The sequence below is a fragment of the Saccostrea echinata genome, unplaced genomic scaffold (assembly GCF_033153115.1).
Source record: "Saccostrea echinata isolate AGI-Se365-2 ecotype Australia unplaced genomic scaffold, CSIRO_AGI_Sech_v1 ptg000054l, whole genome shotgun sequence".
NCBI lineage: Eukaryota > Metazoa > Mollusca > Bivalvia > Ostreida > Ostreidae > Saccostrea > Saccostrea echinata.
The window spans coordinates 33,385,249-33,399,504 of NW_026889803.1; the positions used below are offsets into that span (position 1 = coordinate 33,385,249).

Here is a 14,256-nt window from a genome sequence, read left to right on the forward strand (position 1 = left end):
ATGCGTTTACAGGAATCCTTTTATGTCATTTCTTACCTGAAGATAATCCACAAATTTGTTTAAAACAACTTCTCCAAGATATTCTTTTAAAATTATTTTCCATAACATAGAAGACGCTTACGTACCTTTACATGAAATATTGAGTTTTTCTCTATTTTTTCTTTCTTACTGTTTTATTTCTTTGGTCAAATTTGGTGGATTGCTGTAAAGAGATTCTACAGAAAAGCTTGAAAATATACAGCGCGGACGACAGAGAAAGTCCAATCAAAATCTGGCTGAGCCTAACTTGAGCTAAATAACAAAATGTTGAGTATTCACAGACCAAAGTAAACATGCATATAATTTACAAACTCGGTAATTGATTATTTAAAAACAGTCATTAAAATATATACTTAAATAACGTACATTTATTTTACAAGGATAATGATTTGTATACTTCACCTTATAATTATTAAGACTATATATTATGTTGTAGTTAATCTAACAGCATATGAAGTTGTATGATAAATACCAAACTGCATAATTATTTGTTACAAATCCGTTACAATAAACAACAGTGGGTACATGAACGGTGAAACTTTGAAGGGGGATGATTATCAAATTGCAAATGTTCTTTCAAGACGTTGGGATATACTTACACACCCCTCTTTGAAAAACAAATAAACATACAAAATTAATGTACATGTACTTTCAAAATAGTAAAATATTTAAACACCCCCCCCCCATTTCCTCCTTTTAAAGTTAATGATCTGGAAGATGTATATTTTAATTATCCTCAAACGGCCAAAACCATAGGGACTCAGTGTCATGATGATGGATATAAATGCATGTATGAGGTGTATTGGATGTTCTTCATTATGCTTGAATAAGCTGATCACTTTTTGAAAGTTCCTAGAAATACGAATATGATGTTTTAAAATCTGTCAGGAACTTTTCGGTTTTAATCTTCGTCATCGTATTCAGACAGACAAATACGATAAATACATTATCCTGAAACCTAACTCCAGTGTCCACAACCTATTAAAGTCTCCCGCAATTTAAAAGACTTCAACACTGAAAAGTTGCTCTGACCATTGTCTTAATGAAAAAAAAAAAATAGATTAATAAACAATAAAAAAAAAAAAAATAAAATAAATAAATAAAATTTATAGGCATTTTTGTCTTCTAGAGTTCAATCCACATCTTAAAATATATATTTTTTAAACGTCAAACGTCAGCTGATTGAAAAAAATATTCAGTTCTGGTAACTATATAACATTCACTTTAGACGAAGTTAACCAGCAATCAAGATAAAGCAATATTGTGAGAATTAAATGGTGTTATAGAACTTTTTTTTATGAATGCCAAAATTATTTAGTAATCTAACATAACATCTAATGGGATTTTCTATATTAAATTAAGTATTCATATTATGGGTAAGTAAAAGATATTTACATAATGTGTATTTATAAGAAAAAAAATCAGTGTGCACATTTACATGTACAAATCACACCTCGTTGTTCAAACTGTTGACACTCACTGGTGCCCGACAAGTTTCCTTCTCAACAGAATGAATGTCTTTGTAATGGTTAGTTGCGCACGACCCATCGTCTTCGTTATGATCAACTAAGCTACGTTAGAAAACGCAGGATTATTTTGACAGGGGTCGAGGGTTGGATCCAGATAATATGGATCTTCCTTGTCATTTCTTCGTTTTCGATAGACAATAACAATTATTACTGATAGTATAACAATCAATAACAGCACTCCTATTACGCTTCCTGTAACAGTCCCTACTTCTTTTGAATCTGTCGAGCCGAAATGTTTCGCATTCAAAGCTGCGGAGCAGTGTGTTTCTGAAAAAATAACAAATTTCAGAGATAAGGATATCAAGACAACCAGGAAAGGACAACCTCTGAGGTAACCATAATTTCTAAAAACAAAGCTTTCGATCGGGACAATGAAATTTTCAGAAAAATGATGCAATTTGTAATCATATCACATTTCACTCAGATTTTCTTGGGCGATATCCTGTTGACAAGAAATTGCAGTTATGTACCCATAGGCACATTTATATCATATACATCAGCTGCAGTTTCCTCGTTTTTTCTAGGTTGATAATATTGAAAAACAAGAACTACAAAAATGCAGCTATGGAAAAAGCTACAACGAAAACCCAGTAACTATAGCCGCTGTGTTGACTGAAGAATAGGCTTCAGATGGGGGTGATAGAGAAGGTATTACTTGAACTTGTTGATAAATAACATTCATTCACTGAAAGAAAAACATTACTTTTACAATATCCTATCATATAAAATGTTGGAATTGTCGACGGATTTTTCCGTTTGTCCGATCATGACAAGGAGCACACGGCGGGTGTGACCGGTCTGCAGGGGATGCTCACTCCATGGCACCTGATCCCACCTCTGGTGTTTTTGGAGGTCTCGTATTTGCTCTGCTCCTATTTTGTAATGTTTGATGGACATTTGAGCTCGAATACTGTTTGTTATCTCCACATTCATTTATATTTTCATATACCCTTTAATGTCTGTCCCACGCTTGCTTCACTTCAAACAATTTTAGGTAAAATGCATTTTTTTTCATTGTGTAAGACTCAGTAAATTAATATGATGAATATGAATCCTTGTACATTTTTTTCTATAAACTCCAATCCTCCAATGAAATTACATTTATATTTAAAAAATAAATCCATGTGTATATTTTTTTATGTTTTAAACTATTTTATAAAAAAAATTTCACTGCAGCATGATAATATTATTCTAAATTTTGAAAACCTAGCGGTATGTCCAAGTGTACACGTATATCATTCTGAGCACCAAAAAAAAAATGAATTCCAGTGAGGCAATTACTTTTTACACTTACACATTTTTAAAAAGTCCAAACTCTAAAATCCTATTTCGTGGAGGGCGGGGTTGGGGTAGGGGGACCTTTCTCTAAATTTTCGGTATTTTTTGTTTTTTCAAATACTGGAATTTGTTTGTTTCACCCTACAGCAACAAAAAGTGGGGGGGGGGGGGCAACCAGCATTAAAATAAAAATTTGCATATTAAAACTACTCCAAAAAGACTATTCTTAGAAAAAGTGTCCCACCCCTGTTCTACGGGCCTGATTTATAAAGTTTTAATTTCCCTTTTTAAAAAAATCACTCATTTCAATCTGCAGGAGTAAACTGTAATACTAGTAGATGTATAGGAAAGTTTGATCTTCAAATTATATGATTATGTAGATTTATGAATAACAACAGTGAGAATCATAAAAAATATTCCTGACAAATCTATGACGGTTCCTTACGTTTCTGAGATTGAACTTTTCCAAATGGGCAAGTTTCAAAGACATTGCAGCACGTTTCGGATGGCTGAAGGTTATTGCCGTTCTCGTCCTCAATACACCAGCTGCATCCTGCCACCTCTTTACAATTTCTATATTGAAAAATAGGTTTTTGAACAGTAATGAACTTTTGTTAATACATCACAACCAAACATTCTGTTTTTAAGGATATCACCAACATAGACACATTCCTATTCTTTAATATTACTCTATTGATCTAAATTTACATTATGATTATAAACAAACTAGATTATTATTGTAAAGCTAGTTATTTGCTTGTAAATATTAACTTGTATAACTGAAGGATTGAGAATGTTTTATGATACAAAATAAGGATGTGAAAGAGCCATATCATAAATTAGTGTTATGTAAAGTACTAATTTAATTACATGGTACTTTTTTCATTGTAATTAATTAAATTACAAGTAATTAAAAATGTTCTTGCTGTTTATATTTGAAGTTGTCTATTATGTCAAAGAGCCTGGACTTTAATTTATCGTGGGGAATGGTTGTATAAAATGTTGGAAAAGTCGTTAGTTGTGATGTTATTGATTTTGGTGATATTTTGTGATTTAGATTTTTTAAAATTTCTTTGGAGTTTTTAAGTACCCACATCTGATTAAAACCACCTCTGGAATATGTTGTTGTTCGCACGCCTGAAGTTTCTCCTTGACTGCTGTTCATATTTTGGTGAGGAGTAAAGAAAGGGGTATAGTAGACCATTTACATGCTATTTCATAGAAAAATAATTAAATACTTATGAAAATGTACAAAATTATGGAAATTTTACATGAAGTTTACATTTATGTCAATTGGAACATCAAAGACAATTTTGTTATGATTGAGACTTCATTTTTCACTTCCTTGTTTTTTGATTAAAGGCAACTTCCTCTGCTTATTCGCCTATGTTCTTTCTTCTATGTGTGCAATATCAATATGTCATCCTCTATTGTTGCTCGACCCTATCTGAACAGGCTTCAATTATTTGTACCGATGGTCAAGCTACTTCGTTCAAGCTAGCATTGAAGATTTATTAATTTTTCCTTTAATATGTCTGTTTAAGTCTTCCTCTATTGAGGAACCCATTACGGGTATTAAAATACATTTAAATACGTACGATTCATTTCGGGTGTTACAATGAACATCGAAGCACGGTTCCAGCTCTTTTATCCTATCTAATTCTTTCTCAACTTTGACGTTTGAATCTGGTACTCTGGCACTACAGATATGGTAGGTATCCCTATTATAAAGAAGTTTAATTTTTAAAAAATAAATAAATAAAACTTACACTTTTTCAAATTATTGTAACTTTTTGGTAGCTTCAACTTCCGCTGAGAAACAGTAATGCTTACCCTGAAGTCTTTTCTTCGCAGGTATCATAAGGAACAACCTTATGACACAGACAACAGTCTGATTCACTGGTACTACAGGTATGTACTAGAGGCGATTTTTCTGAATTCTAATAAATAAAACAATATCCTTAGATCCTTTTCAGTTCCTATTAATATTATGAACATAAATGACAAACAAATGTGAGCTGTGAGAAGTCATAGGAACATACACAAATCATTTTTACCTATATATATTATTATAGTATAGATCAATACTATAGTGATCGCCCGCGTGGCGCAGTGGTTAGAGCGTTTGTTCTAGAGTCGCGGAGTAAGAAGTTGATCCTTACGTCGAGGGTTCGAATTCCACTGCGGGACGTGGAGACCGGTCCTTCGGATGAGACTATAAACCGAAGTCCCGTGTCACAGTAGGTGCTGGCACGAAAAAGATCCCTCACTGCTTAAAGGCCTAAAGTGCTAGAGGTCTAAATTTGCAGCCCTCCACCGGCAGGTGATGGCGTCTCAATATGAATGGAAAATTCTCGAAGGGACGTTGAACAACAAACAAACAAACAAAATACTGTAGGACATAGAATGTTCATACGATGTTTGAATGCCATGTTCAAGAAATGAAAAATTACTGAAAGTTTACTATACTGCTATTTCAATTAACCTTAAACAAGTTTTATAAACTTGAGGAACAACATTTTACATAATTGGAAATAATTTCAATTTGTTATATTTTTTCCCATCTTATACTCTGATATTCGGTGTCTTTTTTTATCTTTCCTGAAATGTGAAAGTTCAGTCTTTGTACAGACCAGACAACAAGTTCCAGAGAGGATGCTTGTCTTCTTAATGACGATAAACACATTGCTGTTCAGTACAGGGGCTATCATATACCCCTTTGATGACAGTTTGTTTACTGGGTCATCTGTATCCGACAATGATACCTGAACAAATAAACAAAACTGACTTAAATATAAAGGTAACAGGTTATAACTTCTGCATTCATTGCTAACAATAATATTGCATTTGAACTATACGTGAATTTGCATATACTTGCCCGAAAAGAAAACAACTCCTTTTGGTGTTCTATATTCAAACAGCTTTCTTTCACAATAATTCTGTCCTTAAGGAGATCCTCCATTATATTTTTCTCCTTTATAGAAAAAAGAACTATAAGTACTTGGTCTATGTAAAAATTAATCAGCGAAATATAAACATTTCATATTCATCATTAAGTATTTAGAGTGTTTACATACATATTTATAAAATAAGCTTTTTACGTTGGTATTTAGCTGTTTACATACATATTTATTAGATAAGCTTTGCATAATACTACAGTAATATAACTTACTTTAGCTCCTAAATGTTTCCTTGTGAATTCTTCATCGTTTGAAAAGCTGGGATATATAACAAGGAATCCACTTTTATCTATCACCATGCAGCTGAAATTGCAACAGTGAAATAGAAAAACCGCTTTTCAGTTTCTTTATTTTTTAACGATTCAATGTGTCGAGGATGAACTCAAAGTTGAGGGGAAAATACTATTTTAAAATAAAAATACTTTCTGAGAAAAAAAAAACTCTCTGAGTAAAAGAATAGATTAGCAAAGTATAGTATATTAAATGTATCTCCGAAATAAAAGATTCTTATTCATTTAATTCTCCATTGAAATTTTCAGATGAGAGCTCTTACGATTGTCAACGAATTTTAAGGAGAAAAAAACATCAAAAGAAGCAGACTTATTTTCGCTTTACGAGTAACTTGTTGAGCTGCCTAATTATGTCTTGCCTTGAACGAACGGAAGCAAAGCTTAATGTTATATTCTGGTATGTTTATTACTCTTCTTGCTCTTTTTTTTATTATCAAGATTACGCTAAAGGCAAACCTTTCGTTTGTAGAAACAGTTTTAATAGTTGCCAAACTGTGTCAAGTTGACTGCTTTTTCAAATTAGAAGTTCGAATGCTATCTTGCACATTAAACATATGTGAATTTTTTTGAGTATCATTTTGCCACTGCATACTCAGGAATATTTGAAAAATTTTGAGATTCCAACGTGCTTTTAATTGATTATTTTGTAAGAATATCAACATAGAAAATGAAGGTGACAAAAATGTTTCACTTAACAATTTTTCCAAGTAAGAGATTACTTTGAAAAACTGTAAAGTGAAACATTCTTTGTCAACTTCATAGCTTTGGTTTACAGGGGGCGTAACTCTCAAGCCACAACAATTAAGAACAATAGCAAATTCTTTCATTATAAAAACTCTCTACAAATAAATATTTGCTTTTGGTGAAACCTTGACCTTGTTCTGCTGAAACAAGAGTGTCATGGCCATAACGTTCGTCTTTAAAAACTTGGGCTTGTAAGCTTTGGATGCACCCAGTATTATTATTATTAGTGATTGCAATCTTAAATCATATACGACATTAACCAATCACACCAAAGGCAAATTATTAGCTTTAAGCGTCTTTTTACCTTTTAACCCACAGTTTGTATATAATGCTTGGCATAGGATGTATCAACAGGAGGCTGAACTTTGAACTTAATAGTCAAATAAATATTTTGCAATGTCTGTTAGGATTTTTGTTGTTGTTTTTTTTTAAACTTGTAATCAAGAATTGTGATCTTTATCATGCGGTAGTACATCCATTACATACTCTGTAATAATCCACATATTCCTTTTTTGGAAAAAAGATTATCTATATCAGATTATTACCATTTGAGGGCTTATGATTTTTGGCATGTGTATTTCACCATAAAAGAACATATTGCACATCTCCCCTTGACCTTGACCTTTTGATTTACACAAGAAGCAGACTTGCTTTACTTTAAAGCATTTTATCTTGGCATACTATCATACAATGAGAAGTAGCTGTTTAATTAGGTCGAATCAAATTTAAATCTTGGCTCCTAGATCGATTTTTTTTATCATATTAGACAATGAGGCCTATAAATTTGATACATTTTGTCTTGGTTGATGGCTGAAAACTGGTATATCCTAGAACAAGATGTTTAAGGTACATTACATGAGTAAATATGTAAAGCCAGGAAAGCCATCAACGTTAAACACCAAAGCATCTTTCCTTTGATTTATGCACTACACACAAACCTGTATGTTGTATCCCCACATTCTGGGTAGCTCTGGAAAAACTTGCTGCTGAAATATTGGTATGGGTAATCGATGCATTCAACTACATCTACGATATCATCTGTACAGTGCAGGCCATTAGCTCTTAAAAGGTAATGTTCAGGGTTATTCCGAGTCAATTCAGTAATAAAGATCAATTAAACGAAATGCTTTTCGTTCGTGAAGGCAATCTTAAAGATTGAGTAGTGGAAGTAATACTTTAAGAAACAAAATTTCTTTGAATACTTTAAATGAACTTTATCCATAATGTGTTACCTTCCTTCAAATATTGCTTTGCATTGTGATATAACAAGACCAGCTCCCCAATTATCTATATAAGGAGAAATCACAACATTTTTGCCCTTCTGAGCCACAGTTTTTCTCCACCTAAATAACATCACAGACCATTATTCATCATTCATATTGACGATTCTCTGAATTTCAATTCATTTGAATTGTGCATTTTATTATAAAATTTTAAAATTCTAATTCTTTTCCTTCATTAGTTATATATATATATATATATATATATATATATATATATATATGTGTGTGTGTGTGTGTGTGTGTGTGTGTGTGTGGAATTTACCAATCCCTTGTAAAAGGATCATAGTTCTTGGGAATTTCAACCGCTGGATAAACCCTAACATGGCCATCCCTAGTTGCCAAGTAACGCCATATCACAAACTGTGATTGGTCCTGGTTTTCTTTCCAAAATTCCTCCGCCATATAAGTTGCCCGAATGCTGCTTTTGACTTTATCCTATTAATTAAAACACTCAATTTATACTTATTTGCAAATCCAAAATGCATCCAGCATAATTTTAACTTGATTTCTGCAAATTAATAAGGCATTCCAGTATGATAATACATGTTCATTTTCAGTATTTTTTGTCAATTTCTGTATTCTTTAAAAACTATTTTATGGAATTTCTGAAATGAAATCAACATAGGTTCATTGCACTTTACATAAGACAAGGATCATCAACACAAAGTTAATAAAATAAAATAGAAACAGAGGTGGCATACTTTTAATTTTAATGCTTTATCAGCTTGCTGACTATGTACACTGTTAAGGTAATCAGAGTAATCGAACACTGCCTCCTGAGTTTCATTCCGATAGAGATACTCATATGGTTTCTCAAAGGCATGTGGAGAAAGCATCACCATTGACCTCTCTTGCAAGAAGGAAAATAAATATTTTGAAAAACTTTTTATCGACAATTTCGATTCGATTCATTGAAACAATACAAATTTGAAGCATAGCACACACGGTCCACTTTAAACAATCAGAGGTGGAATTAGGTGCCATGGGGGAGTAAATATCCCCTGTCGATCGATCACACCCGCCGTGTGCTACTTGTCATGATCGGTCAAATGAAATATCCGAAAACAATTCAGTGTTAAAATAATGGCCTACAAATTTTTATGAAAAGCGTCAGTCATCGTCTAACATTCGATTAAACGACAGAGCGTACCTGCTGACAATATCAGTGAAGAAAACATTTGCTGTGGCCTTCAACTAGACATTTAGATACATCGACGATGTATTGGCAAATAAACAATGGTCCAAAATTTTATTAACTTTTTTAATTAACGTTATATTGAAAATGGTTTTAATAATTTTGAAAGGAATGTAGTAATATATTTTTACACTAGCAATTTTAAACAAAATCATTTATTTTGCAAAATTTTACAATCAATTTAAGTTTTCGGTCTTAGTCGTAAGTTCTTTTGTAAAACGGGCTGATTTTGACATGTTATTTTGATATATTACCGTATTATACATTTTTAAATAGTCTTGCATATATTTGATTTCTTACTAATTAGAATGATGTAAATTGATATTTGCTTCAATTTGAACATTCTAACTGCTTCCCCTCACCCTAAAAAATCTTTACAGCGTTTGATCCCGCTGGCGCCGAAATTGTAATCAGGGTTCTCCATCATCTGAAATCTTACTGTGTTGCAGACTTTACTTGAACCACTAATATTCGCGACATTTTCGCGATCAAATTCGCAACTGAACCACTATTCATTATAATTACAAAAGCATATACATACATTTTTTTTAAATCACTTATTCGTTACACAAATGGTATGGTCGTGCATATTAATAAAAAATGAATTAATTCAATGGATATTTAAAACAATTCGAATGTATTCATATAATAATGTACATACAATGTACCACATGTATTAGACAAACCAACTGTAACCCCCCCCCCCCCCAACCGCAAAAGCACACACACGACTTAAAAAAATAAGTACAATTTTTTAAAAAAAAATAAACTTATATAATATACTTGTATCACTATCTACAAGCTGAACGTATATACTAAACCTTGATATTTTTGTGTATATACATGTGTAACTTCATGTTTTACACATGCTCTGAAGAGCAGAGGAAATTCTGGTCCATACGATCGATCTACAGTAAATTTGCCATGATTTTTGTCAGTTGATCGAATTACAGAATTTAAAAAAAGAAACTTATATAATAGTAAAATACTTTTAGAGGGTGCCTTTAAATTCCTCAACAATACATTTACATCAAAGAAACGATTACGGTACGATGTTTGACTCACAGTGCCAACATAATTCTAGAGACGTGGTTCTGAAGTATAAAGACGTATATTTATAAGATATCTTTAAATTTTGAAATAATATTTTTAAATGCAACTAGCAATTATACAGTTACATGAAAGTGTGAAAACAAATTATTTGTCTTTGTTCCTTCATGCGTAAAGTCCAGCGAGGGTCTAAGAGATAATTGATTATTCAAGGTGAGGCAAGACAAAGTGCCCTAATTAGGAGATAATTCATCTGCCTTAAAAATTGCAACACGGTAGATTTGTTTGATATTGACTGAAGTTTCAGTTAGAGGAAATTTATGTTCTGATTTTCTGATTATCACAGATCTTACTGTGTCGCAAAAATTTTTACTTTGTTGCACGCATAAAATTTGAATTGTTATTGTGTCGGAGAATATTTTACTGTGTCGGGACCGACACAGTAAAACAGCTCATGGAGAACCCTGTGTAATGAAACCACATTACTCGGGATTTAGTGTTGGCATATTGTACCGTGTGTAAAGTGTCAAATATTTGCTACATGCTTATAGAGGGACACAAATACGCATTGAAGAAGAAGATGATGGGAGAAACATGAGCAGTTAGATTGTCCCCATTGAAGCAAATGTCAATTTACACCATTTTAATTACTAGTAATAAGAAATCAAATACATTTTTTAAAAAATCATATTTTTTTAATTGATAGATAATAATTTACCCCTCCCCCCCCCCCAAAAAAAAAAAATAAACCAAAAAATATAAAAAAAAAAAAAAAAAAAGTGAATCATGACAGAATATCAGATAGAATGTCAATATCAGCAGATCAGTTCTAACTCTTTGCTGTGGTAAAATTTAGAAATTTATTTTAAAGTTAAGGATTACCCTCCTCATGCATAGCTTTGATCCTTTTACGTATTTGGCTCCAAAATGCAATTATTTCATCAAAAATGTTTGTTACATTTACCGCTAATAATCAATAGATATAACTTTTTTTTATCTCACCTTCTTTACAATGTGAGTAATATATATTTTAACTTCATCCAATATATATATATATATATATATATATATATATATATATATATATATATATATATATATATATATATATATATATATATATATATAAAAAGCACTAAAAACCAACAACACTGTATATCCGAAGTGTCGGATCTACTAAGTAGATACAAGGTCACGGATGGAAATTTATATAAAGCACTAAAAATGACCAACGACACGAACAATAATAATTGTCAAATTTTCGGGACAACCTGTCCCTTCCTCAGGACAAAGAAAAAAGTTAAGAAGTCATAAAAACAAAGGAAATAGAGAAGCAAAAACAACTAGCAGAACTACTAAACTACCAAACACTAAATATTTACAAGGTTACATGTTTAATTTGGAGTTTATAAACAGTTGTGAACAAAGAAATCCGGAGCGCTATGAATTGCGTCCGGTCTATCGGGTGTACTCGGTGAAGTGTGATTTACATAATTGAACGAATTAATTATCGCTAATTAATTACGGCCAACAGTAAATCGTACATTGTCTTATTCTCTCAAAATGGCGTAACTCTACATGATAAAAAGAAATTAAAGAAAGATAATATGGAAGGACAATTTTGAAATATGAATTTGGATATATTATAAATTTGGAAATCGGAAAAAAGAAATAAACAAAAATGTGAGCTGTAAATATTTGGGTAGGTTGTTCCAGGATTATTAATACGAATTAACGGTGAAGTTTACGCTATATAGAGAGAATGAACTTGTTTGTTACAATTCGGGATTGGGTCTAGTTCACGTTCATCCTGGTGAAGTCATTAAGTTTGTTAATACCATTAGGGCGGAATGACTTCAGCCTGTGCATCCAGAACTTTTCCTTGCCTTTTCTCTGCGCGTCTGTCCATCTTGGATTATGGTCAATAACCACTACTGTCATGTCCTCCCATTTGTGACCTTCAAGGTTGAAATGTTCCCCAACGGGTTCATTGAGTTTTTTGGTCCTAATGGTAGAACGGTGATTATTGACTCTCCTGCGGAGATCTCCTGTTTCACCAACATACTGTTTGGAGCAAACTTTGCAGCTGATGAGATAAATGCAGTTGTCTGTTTGACAGGACAAATTCCCTAGTATTTTGTAGCTGCGGCCTGTAACGGGGCTGTTAAAACTGTCTGTGTCAGAGCTGTACTTACAGAGAAGACATCTTCTGTCAGAGCAAGTTTTAAAGCCCCCGTTAGGTAATGGATTGTCCAATCTGGTTAAGTCCCACTTATGCAAGAGAGGCTACAATGCCCGCACCGTACAAACTGCTATTGATGAGATGGCGGGACATGACAGGCAAAACCTATTACGCTACAAGGAAAAAGACAATAGCGGCAGGGTCCCTCTGGTAACCACATACCATCCCGTCCTTAAGAACCTCAGCGGTATCCTTCAAAAGAATCTGCCAATTCTCCACTCAAATAAACGAATGGCAGAGGTCTTTAAGGAGCCCCCATTGGCTGCATACAGGCGCCCGAGGAACCTGAAGGACATGGTAGTAAGAACCAGATTGGACAATCCATTACCTAACGGGGGCTTTAAAACTTGCTCTGACAGAAGATGTCTTCTCTGTAAGTACAGCTCTGACACAGACAGTTTTAACAGCCCCGTTACAGGCCGCAGCTACAAAATACTAGGGAATTTGTCCTGTCAAACAGACAACTGCATTTATCTCATCAGCTGCAAAGTTTGCTCCAAACAGTATGTTGGTGAAACAGGAGATCTCCGCAGGAGAGTCAATAATCACCGTTCTACCATTAGGACCAAAAAACTCAATGAACCCGTTGGGGAACATTTCAACCTTGAAGGTCACAAATGGGAGGACATGACAGTAGTGGTTATTGACCATAATCCAAGATGGACAGACGCGCAGAGAAAAGGCAAGGAAAAGTTCTGGATGCACAGGCTGAAGTCATTCCGCCCTAATGGTATTAACAAACTTAATGACTTCACCAGGATGAACGTGAACTAGACCCAATCCCGAATTGTAACAAACAAGTTCATTCTCTCTATATAGCGTAAACTTCACCGTTAATTCGTATTAATAATCCTGGAACAACCTACCCAAATATTTACAGCTCACATTTTTGTTTATTTCTTTTTTCCGATTTCCAAATTTATAATATATCCAAATTCATATTTCAAAATTGTCCTTCCATATTATCTTTCTTTAATTTCTTTTTATCATGTAGAGTTACGCCATTTTGAGAGAATAAGACAATGTACGATTTACTGTTGGCCGTAATTAATTAGCGATAATTAATTCGTTCAATTATGTAAATCACACTTCACCGAGTACACCCGATAGACCGGACGCAATTCATAGCGCTCCGGATTTCTTTGTTCACAACTGTTTATAAACTCCAAATTAAACATGTAACCTTGTAAATATTTAGTGTTTGGTAGTTTAGTAGTTCTGCTAGTTGTTTTTGCTTCTCTATTTCCTTTGTTTTTATGACTTCTTAACTTTTTTCTTTGTCCTGAGGAAGGGACAGGTTGTCCCGAAAATTTGACAATTATTATTGTTCGTGTCGTTGGTCATTTTTAGTGCTTTATATATATATATATATATATATATATATATATATATATATATATATATATATATATATATATATATATATATATATTACCTTTAGTGGCATATCTGTCATACTGTCTACATTTCTGTGTATTTTGACGGTTCTGTTCCAGTCTATGATAGTAGAAGACTCCATTGGTTAATAACTCTTCTTGGCCTGGCCGCAGGCGAGATTGTTGATCATTCTTTCCAAGTACAACACACAAGGAAAAATTTGTACCAGGAACCTTTAAATCAATTCATCGAACATACTACATTATATA

The 14,256-nt window shown here is 33.0% G+C and overlaps 1 protein-coding gene across 1 annotated transcript in view; it reads right to left on the reverse strand.

The window, feature by feature from the left end:
* Window positions 1–725: 725 nt before the first annotated feature.
* Window positions 726–14,256, reverse strand: part of LOC133204808 (uncharacterized) — a 68,379-nt gene continuing 54,848 nt past the window's right edge. Inside the window, exons 30-40 of the mRNA XM_061340557.1 lie at window positions 14,046–14,220; window positions 8,825–8,973; window positions 8,386–8,558; window positions 8,073–8,183; window positions 7,779–7,901; window positions 6,019–6,109; window positions 5,480–5,611; window positions 4,680–4,786; window positions 4,445–4,567; window positions 3,292–3,419; window positions 726–1,835 (exon numbers count right to left, since the gene is read on the reverse strand). Of these exons, the coding sequence (XP_061196541.1) occupies window positions 1,606–1,835; window positions 3,292–3,419; window positions 4,445–4,567; window positions 4,680–4,786; window positions 5,480–5,611; window positions 6,019–6,109; window positions 7,779–7,901; window positions 8,073–8,183; window positions 8,386–8,558; window positions 8,825–8,973; window positions 14,046–14,220 (1,542 nt within the window). The 3' untranslated portion in view covers window positions 726–1,605. The remainder of the gene's footprint in view (window positions 1,836–3,291; window positions 3,420–4,444; window positions 4,568–4,679; window positions 4,787–5,479; window positions 5,612–6,018; window positions 6,110–7,778; window positions 7,902–8,072; window positions 8,184–8,385; window positions 8,559–8,824; window positions 8,974–14,045; window positions 14,221–14,256) is intronic.